At 50.6% G+C, this 20,446-nt stretch overlaps 2 protein-coding genes across 2 annotated transcripts; one reads left to right on the top strand and one right to left on the bottom strand.

The window, feature by feature from the left end:
• Positions 1 to 427: 427 nt before the first annotated feature.
• Positions 428 to 2,126, bottom strand: LOC137677214 (olfactory receptor 14C36-like). The gene is made up of 2 exons (XM_068424484.1): positions 2,120 to 2,126; positions 428 to 1,410 (listed from the first exon to the last, which is right to left on the bottom strand). Exons 1-2 carry the CDS (start codon positions 2,124 to 2,126, stop codon positions 428 to 430), a joined length of 990 nt encoding a protein of 329 aa, XP_068280585.1.
• A 10,962-nt stretch (positions 2,127 to 13,088) lies between these two features.
• LOC137677213 (olfactory receptor 14J1-like) lies at positions 13,089 to 14,000 on the top strand. Its single transcript, XM_068424483.1, has one exon. It carries the CDS (start codon positions 13,089 to 13,091, stop codon positions 13,998 to 14,000), a length of 912 nt encoding a protein of 303 aa, XP_068280584.1.
• Positions 14,001 to 20,446: the final 6,446 nt, after the last annotated feature.

Raw genomic sequence — 20,446 nt, 5'->3', positions numbered from 1 at the left:
CTCCTGCCCCTGATCCCAATCCGTGCATTCCTGAATCCAGTTCCCATATTTTATTAAAACTTTTAATTTCCCAACCCATAAGTCTCTCTCTCTTTTCTCTTTTCCTTATGCTTCTGGGGCAGAACAGGGTTAATAGAGAGAGTCTGCCATCGGTTTAATAGCCAGCCCAGCCTTAAAGCGTGACAGGGAGATATCATTTTATTACAGAGATGCTATAAGAGAGTCCATACTGACACACTGATAGATCTGCATTTCTACAGGCCCCATGTGAGGTAGAAAAGGTTCATTCCTCATTAGCAGTGGGAGAAATCCAAATATGTCTGTAGGCACATGAGAAACACAAAGAGTAAAAATAATCACATCCAAAAAAGCTGTCATGATCATGAAAAGAAGCAATACACAAGCCTGGAACAGGATGTATTGGGAGTCATTTCTGGAGAGTGAAGGGAACATTATGACAACAGAAAAATGTTCGTAAAATGATTTTCCTAATGGCATCCTTGAGCTCCTTGTTCCTCATGCTGTAGATGAGGGGGTTCACAGATGGAGGCACCACTGAATACAAAACTGCCACCACCAGATCCAGAGATGGGGAAGAGATGGATGGGGACTTCAGGTAGGCAAACATGGCAGTGCTGATAAACAGGGAGACCACAGCCAGGTGAGGGAAGCATGTGGAAAAGGCTTTGTGGCGTCCCTGCTCAGAGGGGATCCTCAGGACAGTCCTGAAGATCTGCACGTAGGACAGTACAATGAAAATAAAACAGCCAATGCCTGTACAAAAACAAAACACAATAAGCCCAACTTCCCTGAGGTAGGAGTCTGAGCAGGAGAGCGTAAGGATCTGGGGAAGTTCACAGAAGAACTGGTCTATGGTATTGCCTTGGCAGAGTGGTAGTGAAAATGTGTTGGTAGTGTGCCCCACAGCACTGAGAAACCCAGCACCCCAGGCAGCTGCTGCCATGTTGGCACAAGCTCTGCTGCCCAGGAGGGTCACGTAGTGCAGGGGTTTGCAGATGGCAACGTAGCGGTCATAGGCCATGATGGTGAGAAGATAAAACTCTCCCGTGACAAAAATGACAAACATAGAGACCTGGACAGCACATCCATAGTAGGAAATGGTCCTGGTGTTCCCGAGGGAATTGGCCATGGATTTGGGGAGAGTGGTGGAGATGGAGCCCAGGTCGAGGACGGAGAGGTTGAGGAGGAAGAAGTACATGGGGGTGTGGAGGCGGTGGTCACAGGCTATGGCAGTGATGATGAGGCCGTTGCGCAAGACGGCAGCCAGGTAGATGCCCAGGAAGAGCCAGAAGTGCAAGAGCTGCAGCTCCCGTGCGTCTGCAAATGCCAGGAGGAGGAACTGGGTGGTGGAGCTGCTGTTGGACATTTGGTCCTTCTGGGCATGGGGGCCTGTTCAAGGAGGAAAAGTCAGTGACAAATTAGGAGAGACTTCTCTGAGCAAAACCTTTGATTTTCTTATGGGAATCCTCCTCCCTGATCTGAATGAGGAACAAGTCAGCTCATGCCCCAACCCTACCAATAAGTGACATGCTTGACATTTTAAAATGGAACTTGGGCACCTAGTTCTCATGAAGAGACTTCCAGGGCACGTCCCCCAGCGTCACTATCAGAGCAGAAGTTAATCCATGCCCTCACATAAACCCCAGAAAGCAAGAGCACCATGGATACGTGGAGAAACAAGGAAAAATATTGCAGTGCTCAAAGAAAAATTAAGCAAGGAGAAACAAGGGCATGCAGTGAAGATTCCTCCTTACCCAGCTGTGCACTCCACCTCACAGAGTAGGTGCTTTAAGCCCATTTGTTGTGTACCACGTTGGAGGACACATGCAGCTCTCCTTTTCTGGACGTCCAGCTGCAATGGAGGTGATTCATGCCCTGGACCCCATGGCCTTGTGGGCAGAGGCTGTGCGGGGTGGGAGAGGAGACCAGGGGGTAGCTCTGGGAAAGGCATCTGCACTGCAGGGGGTGGCAGGGATGTGCCCAAATCCCCCCTCCCATGGCATTTCTGGGAGCAGCTCCCTCTCACTCCCTGCCTATGTCCCTGCTGCCTGGAGATGTCCCTGCCCGGAACTGTTTCTCTGTCCTCACACCTCCTCACTGTCCATGTTCGCAAACCCCATCCCGCCTCCTGTGTGCTGTTCTCTGCCCTGCAGACACCTCCTGGCAGCAGAGCACTGCCCAGGGGTGTCTCTGTGTGTGCAGGGTCTAAGGGGCATCTCAGACAAGTCCTGGTGAGATCTGGGTCTCTGTGCCTTCCCCAGAATGGAGAAATAAATGCCAATCAACCACTGCCCATCCAGACAACTAATAAGAGAAAACCCAAAGCACACATACCTTCCCTTTCAGATAGCCCCTGCCCTGCCCTTCCTCCTGAAAAGTCTCCCCCAGAGATGTTGTGGGGGTGATGTGGAGCTGTGAGCAGCCCTTACCCGTGCAGCACCCTCATAACAGCAGACAGACCCTTCCCCGCCAAGGGTTGCTCCTTCCACCCACAGCTTCTCCCTGCAGCGCCATGGGGAGCTCCTGGGCAGGCTGAGTGCTGACCCTGGCAGGCGGCAGAGTCTCTGCCCCAGCACACAGCCCCTGGGGTTAAGGGACCCTGCTCTGAAGGACAGTCCTGGGCAGCCCTGGGTGCACAGCTGGATTCACACCCAACAGAGAAAGGAGCCGTCATGCCCTGTCCCTCTGAGGGTGCAGCAGGAAATCGCTGCTCAGGAGCATCTCCTTCTCCTCCACACTACAGAAACAGTGAGAGTCCTCTTGAAAGGTGCCACAGGCTGTCGGATGTGCCAGCTATAGGACATCCCTCCAGGAACCACAGCTTCATTGCCCTGCACTCAGAGACTTACCATGTAGAGGGCTGTGAAGATTTCCCCCCCAGTAAGCTCTCTTATTCCCTCCCACGCCACACTGCCTTCAACCTCGCCCTGCCTGGCTCCTCTCCCCTCACTGCCTGCAGGCAGTGCCCTCAGCCCTGCTGCGCTTTTTAGGGGAGCTGCTCCTGGGCAGAGCTGTCTCTCTGCAGCACTGCCCGCTTGCCACGAGCTCCCTCCACCCCAGGAGCCCAGCCCAGCTCAGCAGCAGACGACCAGCCCAAGGCAGCACTATCCCTGTCCCTTCTGGGCTCCCTCTGGGTGTCCCAGGGGCTCGACTGTTAAGTAATCATGATTCGACTGAAGTAATCGTGGATGTCTCCTATCAGAGACAGAGTTAGACGTGAGAATAATCTTTTCTCATCCCATTAGAAGACAGGACAGCCAGACAGTGACAGGCAGGGATCACATTTGTCCAAGCTGAGGGAAGTGATTCAGCTGAGTCAGTCAAGGCAACTCCTTCTGGGCTGGTAGTCCTGGGGCTAGAAGGGGACTCAGCTCCCTCGCTTGTCTGCCTCAAACCCTCAGCAGGTGGGATTCCTCTTGCCTCAATTCAGGCCTGCACAAAATAGGCACCTGCATGTGAGCTGCTTGTTTCAGCTCCCATGCTGATTAATGGAGATGGAGGGCAGGAGTGAGCTGTTCACGTGAAACACCTGGTGACATTTGAGATGCCAGAGGTTGTCCAAGGATTGTGCAGGACAGCTGAACCTGTGCTTATTTGTCCATTCCTGGGCAGCCTACACGAGTTTTCAGTTGACCAAATCATGTCATGTACCATAGGGAGGTCTAACCTTGACTCTCTCTTCACCATCAGCTGGGTTTACTAGATCTCCATTGACTATAGTGACAGTTGTGTCATGAACATGCCCACATGACCTAATGAAATTCAAGGCAGTTACTCTATTTTTTGGCTAAATACAGGCCTGTAGGACCACATGAGATGCCAAGGCTCTCCCAAAAACCTTCCTCTGTCTGTCAGGGATTGCCTGGTCCAGCCAGGTAGCTGATGAGAGAAATGGTGGGGTTGGGGGATAGGGACAGAGACTGCCTGTCAGGTTATTGATTTCCCTTTTTCTGTTTGTCTAAGATTACCCACTGTGGAAAGTGGTCTTCAGTGGACGTAACATGGGCTTTCTATACACCTGAGGAGTGCATTTTATTTTTCATTGACATACGCCTTCCTTTGTTTTTGCTTGTCAGCAATTAGGAAATACCTTTCTGTGTCTGTATGCAGCTCACTGTCCAAGTAAAGCAAGTGGGAATTGATGGCAATGGGCTGAAACACACAACTACAGACTTTAGTGGAGAAAGCTCAGTTGTTTAACAAGGCTGCTTTAAGTCCCAGGTGGTTGATGAAAGAAATGGTGGGGTTGGGGAGCAGGGACACAGATTGCCCATCAAGTGTCTGACATAAAGTTCATTGATTTCCCTACATATTCAGACTCCATTAGGACATGCTTAAGATCCATCTCAAGTAGATTGCTGACATCATTTAACCTATAAGTAGAAAAATGAAGAACACTGGAAAAAGAAGAAAGCCTGCCTTAGTTTTATTCACTATGGAAATGTTTTCACTTTAGGTGTACTTCTGAAATCTCTCTGATCAACCAACTGAGGAATTAAGGAAAATTATTCCCAGAGGCTTGGCTTGTTAGGGTGTTTTGCGTGTTAATGAGCCCTCTGGTGCCAAGTTCCTGAACTACAGATGCTGAAAGTTTGAAGAAACTTCTAGGGAAGTAACAGTCAGAAGCAAACATCCAGGTTTCTGAGGGTGTTAGTAGGCCTCACAGAGGACCATCACTGAAGAGCCAATGGAGGCAAAGACCAGACAAGGTGAAGCAGGAAGTCAGAGGCACTGGTTACAGGTGGAAAATCAAATGTGGAGGTGGCTCTGAAAGCCTTCGATGTGTTTTGCCAAGCAAGGTGACCAAGCCCTGACCCCATCCCCTGCAAAGTGGGAGCCTTTCTCTCACAGGATGCTCAGGGCTCTTCCTGGGGGCAGTGTGATGTGGGGGTGTGTGATGCTGAGGGGAGCACAGCACTAGGACACCTCCCATGCTCTGTGGTGGTGAGGAAGCAACAAGACCCTGGGGTTGTAAGGAACAGGTGTCCTCCCCTGGGCCTCACTGGAAGAGACAACAGCCATAGCTGAGAGGAAAAGGACCTGAGCTCTGTTGAGGGTGGGTCTGAGCCCCACCAAGTCCCTTGACTGTCCCCACCAGGCTGTCCTACACTGTCCTTTGCCTGTGCCTATTTCCCTGCAGACTTTAACCACCTCTCTTCTTACCCCACCTTAGTCTGACCACATGATGTCCCAAGCTTTACTGATCTCCCACTCTCCTCACTGGCTGTTGCTTCAAACACAAAGCTGCGTTTTTTTGAGGATTTTCCAAGGCCTGTGAGTTCCCTACAACCCTCCCAGCTTCTTTAAAATTCACAGAATCACAGAATCAACCAGGTTGGAAGAGACCTCAGGGATAATCGAGTCCAACCATTGCCCTGACACCACCATGGCAACAAGACAATGGCACTAAGTGCCATGTCCAGTCTTTTCTTAAACACATCCAGAGATGGTGACTCCACCACCTCCCTGGGCAGCCCATTCCAATGTCTAATAACCCTTTCTGAAAAGAAATGCTTCCTAATGTCCAACCTGAACCTCCCCTGGCGAAGCTTGAGGCTGTGTCCTCTTGTCCTATTGCTAGTTGCGTGGGAGAAGAGGCCGACTCCCACTGCGCTATAACCTCCCTTCAGGTAGTTGTAGACTGCAATAAGGTCACCTCTGAGCCTCCTCTTCTCCAGGTTAAACAACCCCAGCTCCCTCAGCCGTTCCTCATATGTCAGACCCTCCAGATCCTTCACCAGCTTGGTTGCCCTCCTCTGGACTCACTCCAACACCTCAACATCTTTCTTGAAGTGCGGGGCCCACAACTGGACACAGGATTCAAGGTGCGGCCTCACCAGTGCCGAGTACAGAGGGACGATCACTTCCCTAGACTGGCTGGCTACACTGTTCCTAATAGAGGCCAGGATGCCATTGGCCTTCTTGGCCACCTGGGCACACTGCTGGCTCATGTTTAGCCAGCTGTCAATCAGCACCCCCAGGTCTCTTTCCGCCGGGCTGCTTTCTAACCACTCTTCCCCCAGCCTGTAGCACTGCATGGGGTTGTTGTGGCCCAAGTGTAAGACCCAGCACTTGTTCTTGTTGAACCTCATGCCATTGGTCTCGGCCCATCTATCTAACCTGACCAGATCCCTCTGTAGGGCCTTCCTACCCTCCAGCAGATTGACACTCGCACCCAGCTTGGTGTCATCTGCAAATTTACTGAGGGTGCACTCAATCCCTACATCTAGATCATCTATAAAGATATTGAACAGCACCGGCCCCAGAACTGAGCCCTGGGGAACACCGCTAGTGACCGGCTGCCAGTTGGACTTTGCCCCATTCACCACCACTCTCTGGGCTCGGCCATCCAGCCAGTTTTTAACCCATTGAAGAGTCCACCCATCCAAGCCCCGGGCAGCCAGTTTGTCTAGGAGGATACTGTGGGAGACAGTGTCGAATGCCTTTCTGAAGTCTAGATAGACTACATCCACAGCCCTGCCCTCATCTACTAAGCGGGTCACTTTGTCATAGAAGGAGATCAGGTGGGTCAAGCAGGACCTGCCTTTCATGAATCCATGTTGGCTGGCCCTGATGCCCCGACTGTCCTGCATGTGCCGTGTAATGGCACTTGGGATGATCTGTTCCATCACCTTGCCTGGCACCGAGGATGGTCCTCCTGGATTACGGGGGGTTCACACAGCCCCCAGCCCTAACTTCAGGCTCTGGGGGCTGAGTCTCCTCAGGACAACCCGTCCGGACATTAAAGACTGAGGCAAAGAAGGCATTGAGCACCTCTGCCTTTTCCTCATCCCCTGACACTACCCTGCCCTCCTCATTCAGCAAGTGGTGGAGGCTCTCCTTGAACCTCCTTTTGCTGTCAATGTATTTGTAGAAGCTTTTTTTTTATCTTTGACTGTAGCAGCCAAATCAAGCTCTAATTGAGCTTTGGCCCTTCTATTCTTCTCCCTACATGACCTGGCAACATCGCTATAGACCTCCCAAGTTACCCAACCCTTCTTCCAGAGCAAGTAGGATCTCTTTTTTTCCTTAAGTTCTAGACTAAGTTCTCTGTTTAACCAGGCTGGTCTTTTTCCCCGACAGCTTGTATTCCTACACACCGGGACAGCCTGCTCCTGAATATTTAGCAATTCCTTTTTAAAGCACGTCCAGCCTTCCTGGACTCCTTTGCCCTTCAGGACCGACTCCCAAGGGAACCCAATTCCTCCTAATGCTCCTCAGTCACCCAAGATGTCGCAGCCTCAGGCTCGTTTGAATCCTCACTCTGTATGAACACAGCACTGAAATGTGCATCCTCCTTCTTCTGCTGCCTCAAAATCCAAACTCAACCCATTCCATTTCAGCATGACCACCCTGTGTCACTCCAGGTCTTCTTCCTGCCTTTGAGCACTCACTGTCATGCACACGCCGATCCCTCACGGCACTCCCATGTGTCCCAAAAACCCTTCCCTCTTCCCCTGAAGTTATAGGTCATCACTCCACGAGGATCATGCCATCCTCCAGGCTCATGGATGTTTCCTGAGGTCCATCCAAGCGTGGGGAATAACAGAGGGGAAGAGAGCAAGGTCAGCTCAGGGGGCATGACTGCGCACAGCCACCCCCAGCACCAGGCATTTCCTGTCTCCTAGGTTGAGCCATGCACACAACATGGAAGCATCTCTATCATCCCTGATTTGCACAGGAGGGGCCTCCCTTCCTGCCAGGACAGACCTCTCCACACACAGGCATCAACTGCTTTCTGTTTCTGGGCTCAGATATGGTTGTAAGGATTTGTTAACCATCTTCTCACTGACATCCCCTGACTCTCTGCCCCAGACCTACACTTTGCCAATCCCTGCTTCTCAGGGCCACTCATACTTCAGAAGAGGCCTTGAGCTTCTTGGCTCTTCCTCATGCTTATTAACAAACTTGCTGGCTCCCTTCAGAGCTCATGGTGAGACTTCTTGTCTTTAGCAGGGCCGTTGTGACTACCTCTTATGAAATGGCTGTCTTTTTATGATCTCCTGTGCAGAAAGAGCCACAGAAGAGCACCTAATACACCCAAATGGATGCCCAGTGAAGTGTCAATAAGAACTGGGTGAGCTAGCCCCATGCCTGGGCAGCGAGTCTGTCCTGAGGAGGGGATTCAGCCTCTGTCACTCTCTGGAGAGGAATATCAGCAGTGTCCATGCCACCTGGGGACACAAAGAGTCACTTTCACAAGGCCACCCTTCAACTGAACCATGTTAGGTGTGTGCTTGAGGATGGGGTATCATGCCTTATATGGCGACCACTGGATTCAGTTGGCATTGCCCAGAGTGGCTAGCACAGATGGACGCAGCTTGCTACGTTGCAGATATTTAGATTTAGGCAGATAAATGCTTGCTTTTTTATTATTTTAGCTACTGATACTCTTAGAGAAGTCACACCAACACCTGAAGGATGACAGAAGGCTTTTTGACAGAAGCCCCAGTAGGTTTGCATCCCAAGAATCAGGATGCCAGAGGGCAGGGGAAGGATGGATGATTTGGGCACTGTCCTGGGCTTTGGGAAACTGAAGCATGCTCCTCTCTTCCTGTCACCCTGCCCTCCTCAGTGATGTGTGTGAGAAGCCACAGCTGAATCAGGTACCATGCCTACTTGTAGCCAGTGTTCTCCTGACAGCTATTGATTTGAGCTTCCATTTCAGCCCAAATTGTTTCATTTGCCACTATCTCCATCTTCCCTCTGACACAGCTACTGTGTGACACAACTGCCTTGGCTCTACAGACAAATTGGGGCAAACTGGTTCCTGAGCTGGACCTTTTCCCCTTGCTGGAAATGAGAAGGCCACAGGCTCAAGACAAGAGGCCCAAGAAACCCATCTTCACGTAGGGCCATCTAATGAAAACATCACGTAGCCTGTGGGACTTTCTCTTTACTGCCAGAGAAATTGTGAATCCATATGATTCACATCTTCACCTATTTTTTCCTCTCACCTATTTTCTTTTTCTCATCTTTTTTTTTTTAAACCCACCTGTCAGCATTTATGTGTTTGATCTGCTTTGCCACTTTGAAACAGTCTTTGAAAAACTATCCCACCATCAGCATGGCTTTTTTTTTTTAACCCAAATGAATATGCAACGTTGAAGTGGGAGCCATCCCAGCAGGGCAGGGTCCTTCTGCTGTCAAGAGAGTGCTGCATGGGTCAGGCCTGTTCACAGATCCAGATCACCCAGGGCATTTCTGAGAGAAGTTTTCATAAATGTTGTCAATGCAGTGATTATTATAAAGACAAAGAGCCTTCCTGAGTTTGTGCTTTCAGGTTCCTGCTGCTGCTGAGGGCTGGGGAGAGGAGAGAAATGGAAAAGGCAATGTTAAGTTTGGACAAGAGACAGAGACTGACAGATCGGTAGGTCTGCTGGAAACCTGGTAATATCCCATCACCAACTCATCAGCCTAAGGCTGCAGCAGCATGACGTTTTCTGGCCACGGTATGTTTTCTTCTGACCTGGGTCTCTGGACCGCCAAGCACCAGGATGCCTCAGCATGTGCCCTGACACTGGGAGGTTTCTGCAGGGCAGAGCTGAGTGCACACAGGGTGGGATGGGAAAAGACAGAGAAAAAGCTACACGGACAAAGAGCTGGGATTACATCAGACTGTGACCCTGCATCTCCCCCTGAGCTGGCACACCTCAGGGCCGCTTCCGTGACGTCCAGGCTTGACTTGTGAGATAATTTAGACCGTCCGCCAATAGATGTCGACGAAGGGAAAGAGCATGTAATTCACTATTACTGGGTTTTTAAATATAGTGAGTAATTCAATATATTTTGATTTTGCAAGATTTACAAAGATTATTGGATTCCAAAATTTATGATCTGCAGAAAATATCTTAAATATAAATTAACATCTCTATTTCTATTTCTATTTCTCTCTCTATATATATCTCTGTATATGTGTGTATACATATAATTTAAGTAACTTTTTAAAATCTTTAACTGAATCACTGTGTTAATTATAATAGATCGTTGATTTTTGATGGATTAAGTATTGTTAGAGAATCATATAATCTAATCTCGTGACATACCATAATAGTGTTAAACTTTAATTGCCTCTATCCCAAAGTTACACAAAGCACATAACACCACACTGAATCATTACCATTGAAATCCCTCTACCAGATTCCTTTAGACATGAACTGTTGACCAAGTCTGGGACCAGCAGTGGATCCAGCCGCACCTAGATTCCTCTCCAAAAAGGAGTTTAGAAAGCAAGGGGATCTTTTCTGAACCTTGTGACTAAAAGGGAGGGTCTTCCTTACTCTTTTCCCTTTACCCTTTTCCCTCTACCCCTGCACATTTCCAATCTCTGTATAAATCATTCTAGCCCAGTTCTGCCCCAATTGCTCTTTTGTAGTAAGTAATAGAGTGCACTTTGCCATTTGAACTTTATTAAGTCACACTGTTACAAATTCTCATTAAAAACACTTTATCTAATATCTTTGGTGGTGATTTTTAAGCAACATAAAACCTTCTACTCTCCCCTGCAGCACTGGGGGGCCTCGGGTCTGGGCTGGGGTATCAGGCAGGCAGAGGGTCCGTGCTGGTGCCTGGGGAGTTGTGTGAGTGTGAGGTGCCTGCAGAATAAATGTGTGAGTGCTGCATGTTTGCTGGGAGCACCAAGAGGGACCAGCCAGCGAGTAGGGAACCCGTGGGGTGGGTCAGAGGGCCAAGATCTGGGCAGGGGTACCGGGGGTGGGGCAGAGGGGCTGTGCCAGTACTCAAGGGATCCATGAACATGTGTGTGCTTGTGAACATAGAGGTTGTCATGTATGTGTGCTCGCACTAGTGACCTCCTGTCTCTGTCAGCCCAAGAGGAGGAGGGGACGTGGCTGCCTCTGTTTGTGCTTTATGTGAGTCCTGCACATGGATGCTGTTGACAGCAGCGCCTCATCTGTGGCAGTCTGTGTGACTGGCCGTGTCAGTGTCCTCTGCGTCTCTGTGTGTGCATCTCTGGGATGCGTGCTCAGCTTCGTTACAAGTTACTCCTGCAAGCAGAAACGTGTCAGCTGTGTGCCTCAGCCTGGGCAAAGACTCCAGATCCCCAGGCACCAGTCTGGGCTCCAGCAGCCAGGCAGGACTGTACTGGGTGGTACTGGTCTGTACTGGGCTCCAGCAGCATGGCAGGAGGGATCCTGGGCTGGAGTGGCTGGAAGCAGTGGCCAGTCTTGACATCCCTTAATGCTGTGGGTCTGTGGGGTGCATGGTGGGAGCTGAATCCTGCTTCATCCCAAGGGCTTCCAGCTGGGGATGTGATGCCTGCATTGCTTCAGCTGAATCCCTGCCTGGCACAGGGTCCAACCAACACCTCCCTGTCCCTGCCTGGGTCTCCTTTTGTTATGGGTCAAGAATATCAGTGTCCAGAGGGAACATTTATACCCCTCAGAGGCACCAATGCTCTGGTAGGACAAACCATGCTTTTGGAATCAGTCTCTCTCCACTCTTTCAAGAGGGATGATTGGCCATTACTGCAGTCAGCTAAAATGTCCATTCCCAAAGGGTGACTTTGCTGCCTTTCAGGAGCTGTCAGCCCTGGAGTCCCTGGGACCTCTCCAGGGAGCCCAGAAGCGTCAGAGACAGTGCTGCCTTGGGCTGGTCCTTTGCTGCTGAGCTGGGCTGGGCTCCTGGGATGGAGGGAGCTCATGGCAAGCGGGCAGTGCTGCAGAGAGACAGTTCTGCCCAGGAGCAGCTCCCCTAAAAAGCGCAGCCGGGCTGGGGGCACTGCCTGCAGGCAGTGAGGGCAGATAGGTGAGGCAGAGAGATGTTAAAGGCAGTGAGGAGTGGGAGGATGCTGAGAGCTCACCGGAGGAGAAATCTTCACCACCCTTAACACAGTAAGTCTCTGGCTGCAGGGCAATATTCCTGAGTATCCTGGAGGGCTCTCCTAGAGCTGGCACATCCCAGAGCAGATAGGAACTGGCAGGATGGCTCCCAGGGTTTCTTTAGTGTGGAGAAGGACATCCTGCAGAGCAGCGCTTCCCTGCTGCATTGTCAGAGGAACAGGGCATCAGAGCTCCCTTCTTCCAGGAATGGCTGCAGGGTTGTGAAGCTGTGTGTGCACCAAGGGGTACCCACTGCTGTCCTTCAGATTAGAGTCCCTGCATCCAAGTGGGCTGTGTGCTGGAGCAGGAACTCCACTGCCTGCCAGGGTCAGCACTCAGCCTGCACGGGGAGCTCCCCACAGCGCTGTGGAGTGAATCTGTGGGTGGAAGGAGTGACCTCCAGCAGGGCGGGTTCCTTCTTCTGCCAAGAGGGTGCTGTGTGGGTCAGGACTGCTCACAGCTCCACATCACCCCCAGGACATTTGCAAAGCGTCCTTTTGAAGGACGGCAGGGCAGTATTTCCTTGATAGGGAAGGTGTTTGTGCTTTGAGATTTCTCCTCTTGGTTGTCTGGGTGGGCACTGGGAGATGGGAATTTATTTCTCTGTTCCAGAGAGGGCAGTGAGACCCCAGTTCTTGTTAGGACTTGTCTGAGCTGCTCCTTCACCCCTGCACACCCAGAGATGCCCCTGGGCAGTGCCCCACTGCCAGGAGATGACTGCAGGGCAGAGCTGAGCACACAGTGGGTGGGATGGGGTCTGTGAGCATAGACAGGGAGCAGATGTGGAGACAGCAATGCAGCTTCCAGCGGGTACAGCTCTGGTCCTGAAATGGTGGTACACAACAACATGTCTAAAGGCATCTGCCCTGGAGTGCCACTGTCTGTGAGGTGGTGAGTAAAAGTGGGCAAGGAACAGGCTTCACTGCATGCCTGCCTGTCTTTCTTATTTTGCTTCATCTGGTGAGAGCACTGTGATATTCCTCCTTGTTTCTCCACATGTACGCAGTTCTCTTGATCTCCAGGATTTGGGGTGCAAGTCACCTTCTTTTCTGACACTGACTCTGGGGGACCACCTCTGGAGTTGTCTTTAGAGGAACTAGGTGCTGATGCTCCACTTTTATCAGAAGATTTTGGGGGTTTTCCTTGAAAAGTCTCTCAAAACTTCTCACTGTCTTTTTCTTCTTAAACAGGCCCTGATGCCCTCAGGCAGTAAAAGTCCAACAGCAAATGTCCAACAGCAGCTCCATCACCCAGTTCCTCCTTCTGGAATTTGCAGACACACGGGAGCTGCAGCTCTTGCACTTCTGGCTCTTCCTGGGCATCTACCTGGCTGCCCTCCTGGGCAACGGCCTCATCATCACTGCCATAGCCTGTGACCACCGCCTCCACACCCCCATGTACTTCTTCCTCCTCAACCTCTCCGTCCTCGACCTGGGCTCTATCTCCACCACTCTCCCCAAATCCATGGCCAATTCCCTCTGGAACACCAGGAACATTTCTCACTTTGGGTGTTTGGCCCAGGTCTTTTTCTTTCTCTTTTTGATGTCAGTCGAGTATTTTCTTCTTACCGTCATGTCTTATGACCGCTACATTGCCATCTGCAAACCCCTGCACTACGTGACCCTCCTGAGCAGCAGAGCTTGTGTCCACATGGCAGCAGCTGCCTGGGGCAGTGGTTTCCTCTATGCCGTACTGCACACTGCCAATACTTTTTCACTACCATTCTGTCAAGGCAATGCTGTGGACCAGTTCTTCTGTGAAATCCCTCAGATCCTCAAGCTCTCCTGCTCGCACTCCTTACTCAGGGAATTTGGAGTTCTTATATTTAGTGCTATTTTAGCTTTGGGGTGTTTTATTTCCATTGTGCTGTCCTATGTGCAGATCTTCAGGGCTGTGCTGAGGATCCCCTCTGAGCAGGGACGGCACAAAGTCTTTTCCACCTGCCTCCCTCACCTGGCCGTGGTCTCCCTGTATGTCAGTACTGGGATGTTTGCCTACCTGAAGCCCCTCTCCATCTCCTCCCAATCCCTGAATCTGGTGGTAGCAGTTCTGTACTCGGTGGTGCCTCCAGCAGTGAACCCCCTCATCTACAGCATAAGGAACCAGGAGCTCAAGGATGCCATTCGGAAAGCGATTTAATGGACATTCTTTGGTAGTTAAGGACTTCCCTTCTCTCTGCACAAATAAATCCCATGGTATCCCATTGCAGGTGCATGCTTTGTTCATTAGTCATTGTCGTTATCATTATCTGTACAACATAAATATTTGGATTCATTTCTTTGCTAAGGATGAATGAACCTTCTCTGTGTCACCTGACTCTCATATGAAAAATCTTTCTAACACTCCATCACAGCTGTGTCTCCCATAGCATCTTTGTAATAAAATGGCATCTCCCCAGTGCACTGCCTGAAGACTGAGCTTTTCATCCAAAGCTAGCGACAAAAACAGGCATGAGCAAATGCTCCGCAAAGGGGCCTGTTAATCAATGGCTTCAGGAGCAAAGAGCTCATTGTCCTGTTGGCACCTGTCAGAGACCAAGGGTTGGGTTTAGGACTTTCCCACTAGTGTCTAGTGACAGTGGATATGGGGAGCAGTAACCGAGTCACTGAGGTACATACATACCCTGCGCAGTCACAGAGGGGACACTCAGATGATGTCCTTGAGGAAAGGAGTCTGGAGCTGCCTGGAGACCCCAGGAATCTCCATGGACAGTGTGGGCCAGGGACGGGCAGTGACTGGAGCTCCACAAAGTGAGAGATTGCCCAAGGTGGAGTCACTCAAAGGAAAAGTGCTAAACCAAGGCATCTGCAGGGAAACAAGGACTCTGCAGTCCCAGAGGAGGCAATGGAGATCCAGCAGGCACAAGGAAGGGAGGCTGGAGAGTCATTCATGTCACCCTCAGTCGTGACTGAACATCTACTCTCCTTGGAAATGTATCATAGCCCTCTCAAGCATCTGCCACATCCACAGAGCACCAGGGAGGGGGCTTAGCAGCAGTGATCCCCACCCATTGTCACTATTTAAAGCTGGGCTGGCTATTAAACCTGCAGCAGACGCTCTTTGTTAACGCTTCTCCCCCACCTGAAGGGAAAGGGAAAGGGAAAAGGGAGAGAGACTTACGGGTTGGAAAGTTAAAACAGTTTTAATAAACTATAATAATGAATATAATAATAATATTGGAATAATCAAATATATACAAATATATACAAAACCAAGATCGAGCTCTGCCGATGTCAGCCACGTCACCACCGGCACTACAGGGCAGGCTCCGGGAAGGCCCAGGCTGGGCCCAGCGATGGTCGAGAACTGAATTCAGGGGTGCACAGATCGGGATCGGGGGCAGCAGGAAAACAGACAGAGTCCTCCTTGGACACTGGCCAAAGGCTCAAGCCGCAGAAGCAGCCCGAAGCAGCAGAAACACCCAAACACAGCAGAAGAAGCAAGGAAAGGGGCAGAAGAAGGGGCCGAGACCCTCGTGATCCCCCCGCTTTATACCGAGAATGACGTGTATGGGATGGAATACCTTCGTTGGTCAATTTTGGGTCACCTGCCCTGTCCGCTCCTCCCTTCAGGTGTGACCCCCCTGCGGCTCTTCACTCGTAAGAAGGGAGGAATTTAGCAGTGACCTTGGTTTCTCTAAGACTAAGTACATCAAGAGCCTTTCTGCATAACATCCCTACCGGTGCCTCAGTGATAACTACAAACTTCGAGCGTTATCAGTCCTGGAAGCAGAGACTGTCTGCAAAACATGCAGTTAGTTTTAGAAAGTGCAGTTACTTAGAAGAGACTGAGCTGAAAGTAAAAATCACTGAAAGGAAAATTGGCCTGGTTTAGGCCAAACCAGGACACCCAGCTCCCAAGGGCCAGTAGGACCACAAGGAGAGGGCCAGGAATGAGCAGAACAATCAGGGATGAGATGAGATAGGAGCTGACCTGGGCTAGAGTTTACATCAGAGAAAAAGCCCATGTTCAGCTTATTCCAAACTGTTTCCACACCGTGGATAACTTGAAGCATGCTCACAGTGAAGAGCCAGAAGTTCTTGCTGTCCTGGTGCTCCACCAGGCCTGGGAGGTGGCTGAAGAAGGACTGGTGTGTCCCATGGCTCGTCCCTTTGTGCCATCATCCCTCATGAAGAGTGATATCGAGACGGAGGTTGGCACCCTGTGAGAGGGCTGACACTGATGCAAGCATGACCCAGTAGATGTGTGGGTTTGTTGCTGTTCCTCTCTCACTCCCTGTGACTAGCACGTGTCCTTGAGACAGCCTCCCCCAGTCCGTGTGCTGGCTCTTACCCCCAAGTCACCCTCAGTCCTGGCGAGTCCAGTGGAGGACTGACTTTTGAAATGTGACCAGCTCCACCTATAGTGGGGGAACATCCAGCCCTTCCCAGGCTCACCCATTCCCAGACCCTGGCAGACCCTGGAGCAGGGGTGTCTGCAAACTCTTGGGCACCAAGACTTCTTGTGCAGACCATGCCAGGGGGATGTTTTCCCACCCTGGAATGCACCCTGCATTGTGTGGTGCCTGCACAGGTTGGCTGTGGGGGCCACGTGTGGGGCAGCAGGGCTCTGCTGGTGCAGGGATGAGGATGTGAAGATGAGCCACACTGCCAGGACATCCCAAAATTACCCTCAAACACTGGCCAGGTACAGCTGTGCCTCCAGTCACTCCAATGACTGTGGGAACCCAAGATGCACCATGAGTTGGAAGCATAGAGTGAGCACCACAACCCCCAGCTCTGCCAGCAGACCTCCTGATTCCATAGCAGCTGCCCATTGTCAGGAGAGGCCTCAGTGCTGCTCACAGTGTTGTGGGTCTCTTGAGGGCTGCAGCCACTGTCACTGTCTGCCAGGAGCCCCAAGACACAGTGGCAAGTGTCGGTTCCCTGCACCACAGCTCATGGTGCCTCCCCTCTTTTGTGACTGTCCTCTCTCAGGAGCACCACTGGATGTGAAGGGGAGCTGCTGGAGCTCTTCTCCACTGACACTCATGGCCCCTGGCTCTGCCCTGGTGCCAGCTCACAACCACTAACACAACCCTTCTGCAGGCCAGCTTGAAGCTGGCCACCATGGTGTGCCAGCATGGACCCAAGGAACCCAGAGAGGTTGTGCCTGGAGAGCAGGTTGTGACTGCCCTTAGTCTGAGTAGGGTTGATGATCTGGATCGGAAAGAAAGGACAAGAGACCGCAAGGACAAGAAGCAGGAAGGGAAATTTCAAATGAGGTTAAGGAAATAAAAAATTATAGAGATCTCTATATAACCATGATAGAGGGTAAACACTGGTTCAGGGGCCCAAAGATTTTCAAAACTCAACTGGAGAAAGCATTACCAGATGTAAATCTAAAGTTCTTCCTGCTCAGAACATATCATGGTATTGGAGATGTCCAGAGGTCCTTTCCAACTCAAATCCTCAAGGAAGAAGGGGCTGGACACAGCAGCTGGGGTAGGGGACACCGCTGTGTGTTGAGACACTGCTGGCATTTGTAATCCCTGGTCCACCATTTCCTCAGAGTTACACAATGGGTGAGGTCACCCTCAAAAGGAGGCTGTGCTGCATGAGCACCAGGAGTCCTGCTGCTGTGGGGAAATGCCAGAAAAGCTCTCAGAAACACTACCAGGCATTACACCATCATGGAATCACTAAACAGTTGGGGTTAGAAAGGGTCTCTGGTGGTCAGCTAGTCCTCCCTTTAATCCTAACCCATAAACTCGCAGTGGGCTCCTCATGCATCCCCAGGCAGATGTCCAGGCACTTCAGCTGCTCTCTCACGTAAAGGGCAACCCCCCCTCCTCGTTTTCCAATACTGTCCTTCCAAAAGAGCTTGTATCCCTCTGTTGCAACATTCTAGTCATGGAAGACATCCCAGCACATCTCCCTGAAACCAGTAAAATCATAACCTTGCAACTACCCACAGATCTCTAACTCACCGTGTTGATCCTGTGTGCATTAGCGTACAGCATGTTGAGTACCTGGAGAGGGTTTAGGGAATTTCTCCATCGTGGTGCCTTGAAGGCACTTCCATACTGACAGAGGAAGATTTCAAAGAGCACTTTACAAAAAATTATTCTTCATTTTCGTGGGTCTATTTTATTACTTTTCAGTTTAGAGAAGAGCTGATATCTTCAAGAAGGGCAGGAAGGAGGACTCAGGGGGATGCAGACTGGTCAGCCTCATCTTGATCCATGGGAACATGGTGGAGCAGCTAAGCCTGGAAACCATTTCCAGGCACATGAATAAGAAAATCATCAGGCATAATCAGCATGGATTCACTGAGGGGAAGTCATGCTTGACTGACCTCATAAATTTCTGTGGTGAAATGGCTGGCCTGGTAGATGAGGGGAGAGCAGTGGCTATTGTCTGTCTGGGCTTCAAAAAGGCTTTTGACACTGTCTGCCCTAAGATCCTCATAGAGAAGTCTAGGCTGGTTGAGCAGACAGTGAGGTGTCTTGAAAAGTGGCTGAAAGTCTAGGCCCAAAGAGTGGTGATCAGTGACACAAAGCCTAGTTGGAGGCCAGTAACTTGTGGAATACCCCAGGGGACAAGACTGAGTCCAGTCCTGCTCACAAGCTTCATTAACAACCTGGGTGATGGGGCAGAGTGCACCCTCAGCAGATTTGCTGATGATACCAAACTAGGAGGAGTGGCTGACACACCAGAGGGTTGTGCTGCCATCCAGAGGGACCTCAACAGACTGGAGAAATGGGCTGAGAGGAACCTCATGGAGTTCAACAAGGAGAATTGCCAAGTCCTGCCCCTGGGGAGGAACAACCCCCTGCACCAATATGTGCTGGGGGTCTCCCAGCTGGAAAGCAGCTTGGCAGAAAGGGCCCTGGGGGTCCTGGTGGACACCAAATTGAACATGAACCAGCAATGTGCCCTTGCAAGAAAGAAGGTGAATGGTACCCTAGGCTGCATTAGGCAAATTATTGCCAGCAGGTGAAAGGAGGTGATGCTTCCCCACTCCTCAGCACTGATGAGGCCACAGCTGGAGGCCATTTCTGGGCTCCCCAGTACAGGAGAGGCATGGACATACTGGAGAGAGTCCAACGAAGGGCTGCAAAGTTGCTGAAGGGACTGGAGCACCTCTTCTATGGGAATAGGGAGAGAGCTGGGTCTGTTCAGCCAGGGAAGTGAAGGCTCAGGAGTATCTTATCAATGTATACAAATACCTGAAGGGAGGGTGAGTCAGAGTCTTTTCGGTGGTGCCTAGTGACAGGACCAGAGGCAATGGGCACAAACTGAAACACAGGAGGGTCACTGTGAACATCAGGAAACACTTTTTTTTTACTGTGAGAGCGACTGAGCACTGGCACAGTTTTCCCAGGGAGCTTGTGGACCGTCCACCCTTGCAGATACTTAAAAGTCTTCTGGATAGGTTCCTGGGCCACCAGCTCTGTGATGCTGTGAAAAGCTGTTATGATGTCTTAGGTCTACATGATGAGTCCCACAGAAGGAGCAAGACCAGCTAAATGCAACTTCCAGATGGATGGGTGATGCCATTAATTACAAAAATTAAGCTCCATTGGAGACCAATGAGGAGGAAAGCCAATGTTCTGGATTGAGAACTTCCTGGGAAAAGCAAAAAGGAAAGGTTGGTTCCCTGGGTGAAAAGTACTCCTTGCTCTTGGGATTAGTATCTGGTTTGGGACAGCTTCCTGAGCACTATGTGCATCCGTGGAGGGTGATTCCCTGGACCTGCACCAAGCAGCAGCCATGTTTCCCAGCAGGGATTTCCATCCCACCTTCCAGAAATGGCCATGTCTCTCCATTCAGCATTCATGGATCCCAAAATACCAACTCAGGAAAGACTTGTCTGTGAAGGGAAGGCCTCCCTCAGGCACATCTGTCCTCCTTGAATCCAGGTCCTTGTGCAAGGCTCACGTGGTTGCAGCTTATTTGGTGCCCACACGTGTCTGACAGATGGCTGGTTAGTGCCATTACCAAGCAGGGAGTGAGAGATCTGGTCCCAGGACAAGTTCTGCCCAAGGCAGTTGCAGCTCACAGCTGTGGTGTCTCAAGTCACTGACCCATGGAAGGGGTCTTTGAGAAATAAAGCCCCATACATGGAAATCACCACCATTAATGTGGGTGACATGATGCCATGATGCCAACATATAAATTTCCAGCCACTGTAATACGTTCAGGAGAAGAATTACTGATCTTCCTCTGCATTGACTCTCACTACTCTCTCACATCTTTCCACATCTACTCCTTAAACTGACCCCTTCTCAACTTTCTGCTGTCTGCCTGAGGGCCCCTTTAGCCAAACCCTTAATTATGTCCCTACCCGTCCTTTCCTCTGTATCTCGCTGAAGGTTTTCCACTAAGGTTACCCACTGTGGAAAGTACACTTCAGTGGAGGCAACTTGGACTCCATAAACAGCTGAAGAATGTGCTTTATTTTTTACTGAACTATTCCTTTCTTTTCTTTTCTCTTTTTTTTTTTTTTTCTTTCTTGGCAGGTAAGAACCATCCTTCTGTGACTGTGTGCAGCTGGTGGTCCAAATAAAGCAGGTGGGAACTGGTGCAAATGAGCTGAAATATTCAGCTACACAATTTAGTGGAAAATGGTTGGATTTGAGA

The sequence above is a fragment of the Nyctibius grandis genome, unplaced genomic scaffold, assembly GCF_013368605.1.
Source record: "Nyctibius grandis isolate bNycGra1 unplaced genomic scaffold, bNycGra1.pri S41, whole genome shotgun sequence".
Classification (NCBI taxonomy): Eukaryota; Metazoa; Chordata; class Aves; order Nyctibiiformes; family Nyctibiidae; genus Nyctibius; species Nyctibius grandis.
Note: the sequence above shows the minus strand (reverse complement) of the source record. Positions and strands in the feature narration are given on the sequence as shown.

Excerpts from the sequence above, each read along its gene's own strand:
- LOC137677213 (XM_068424483.1), top strand. The coding sequence starts at position 13,089 with ATGTCCAACAGCAGCTCCATCACCCAGTTCCTCCTTCTGGAATTTGCA.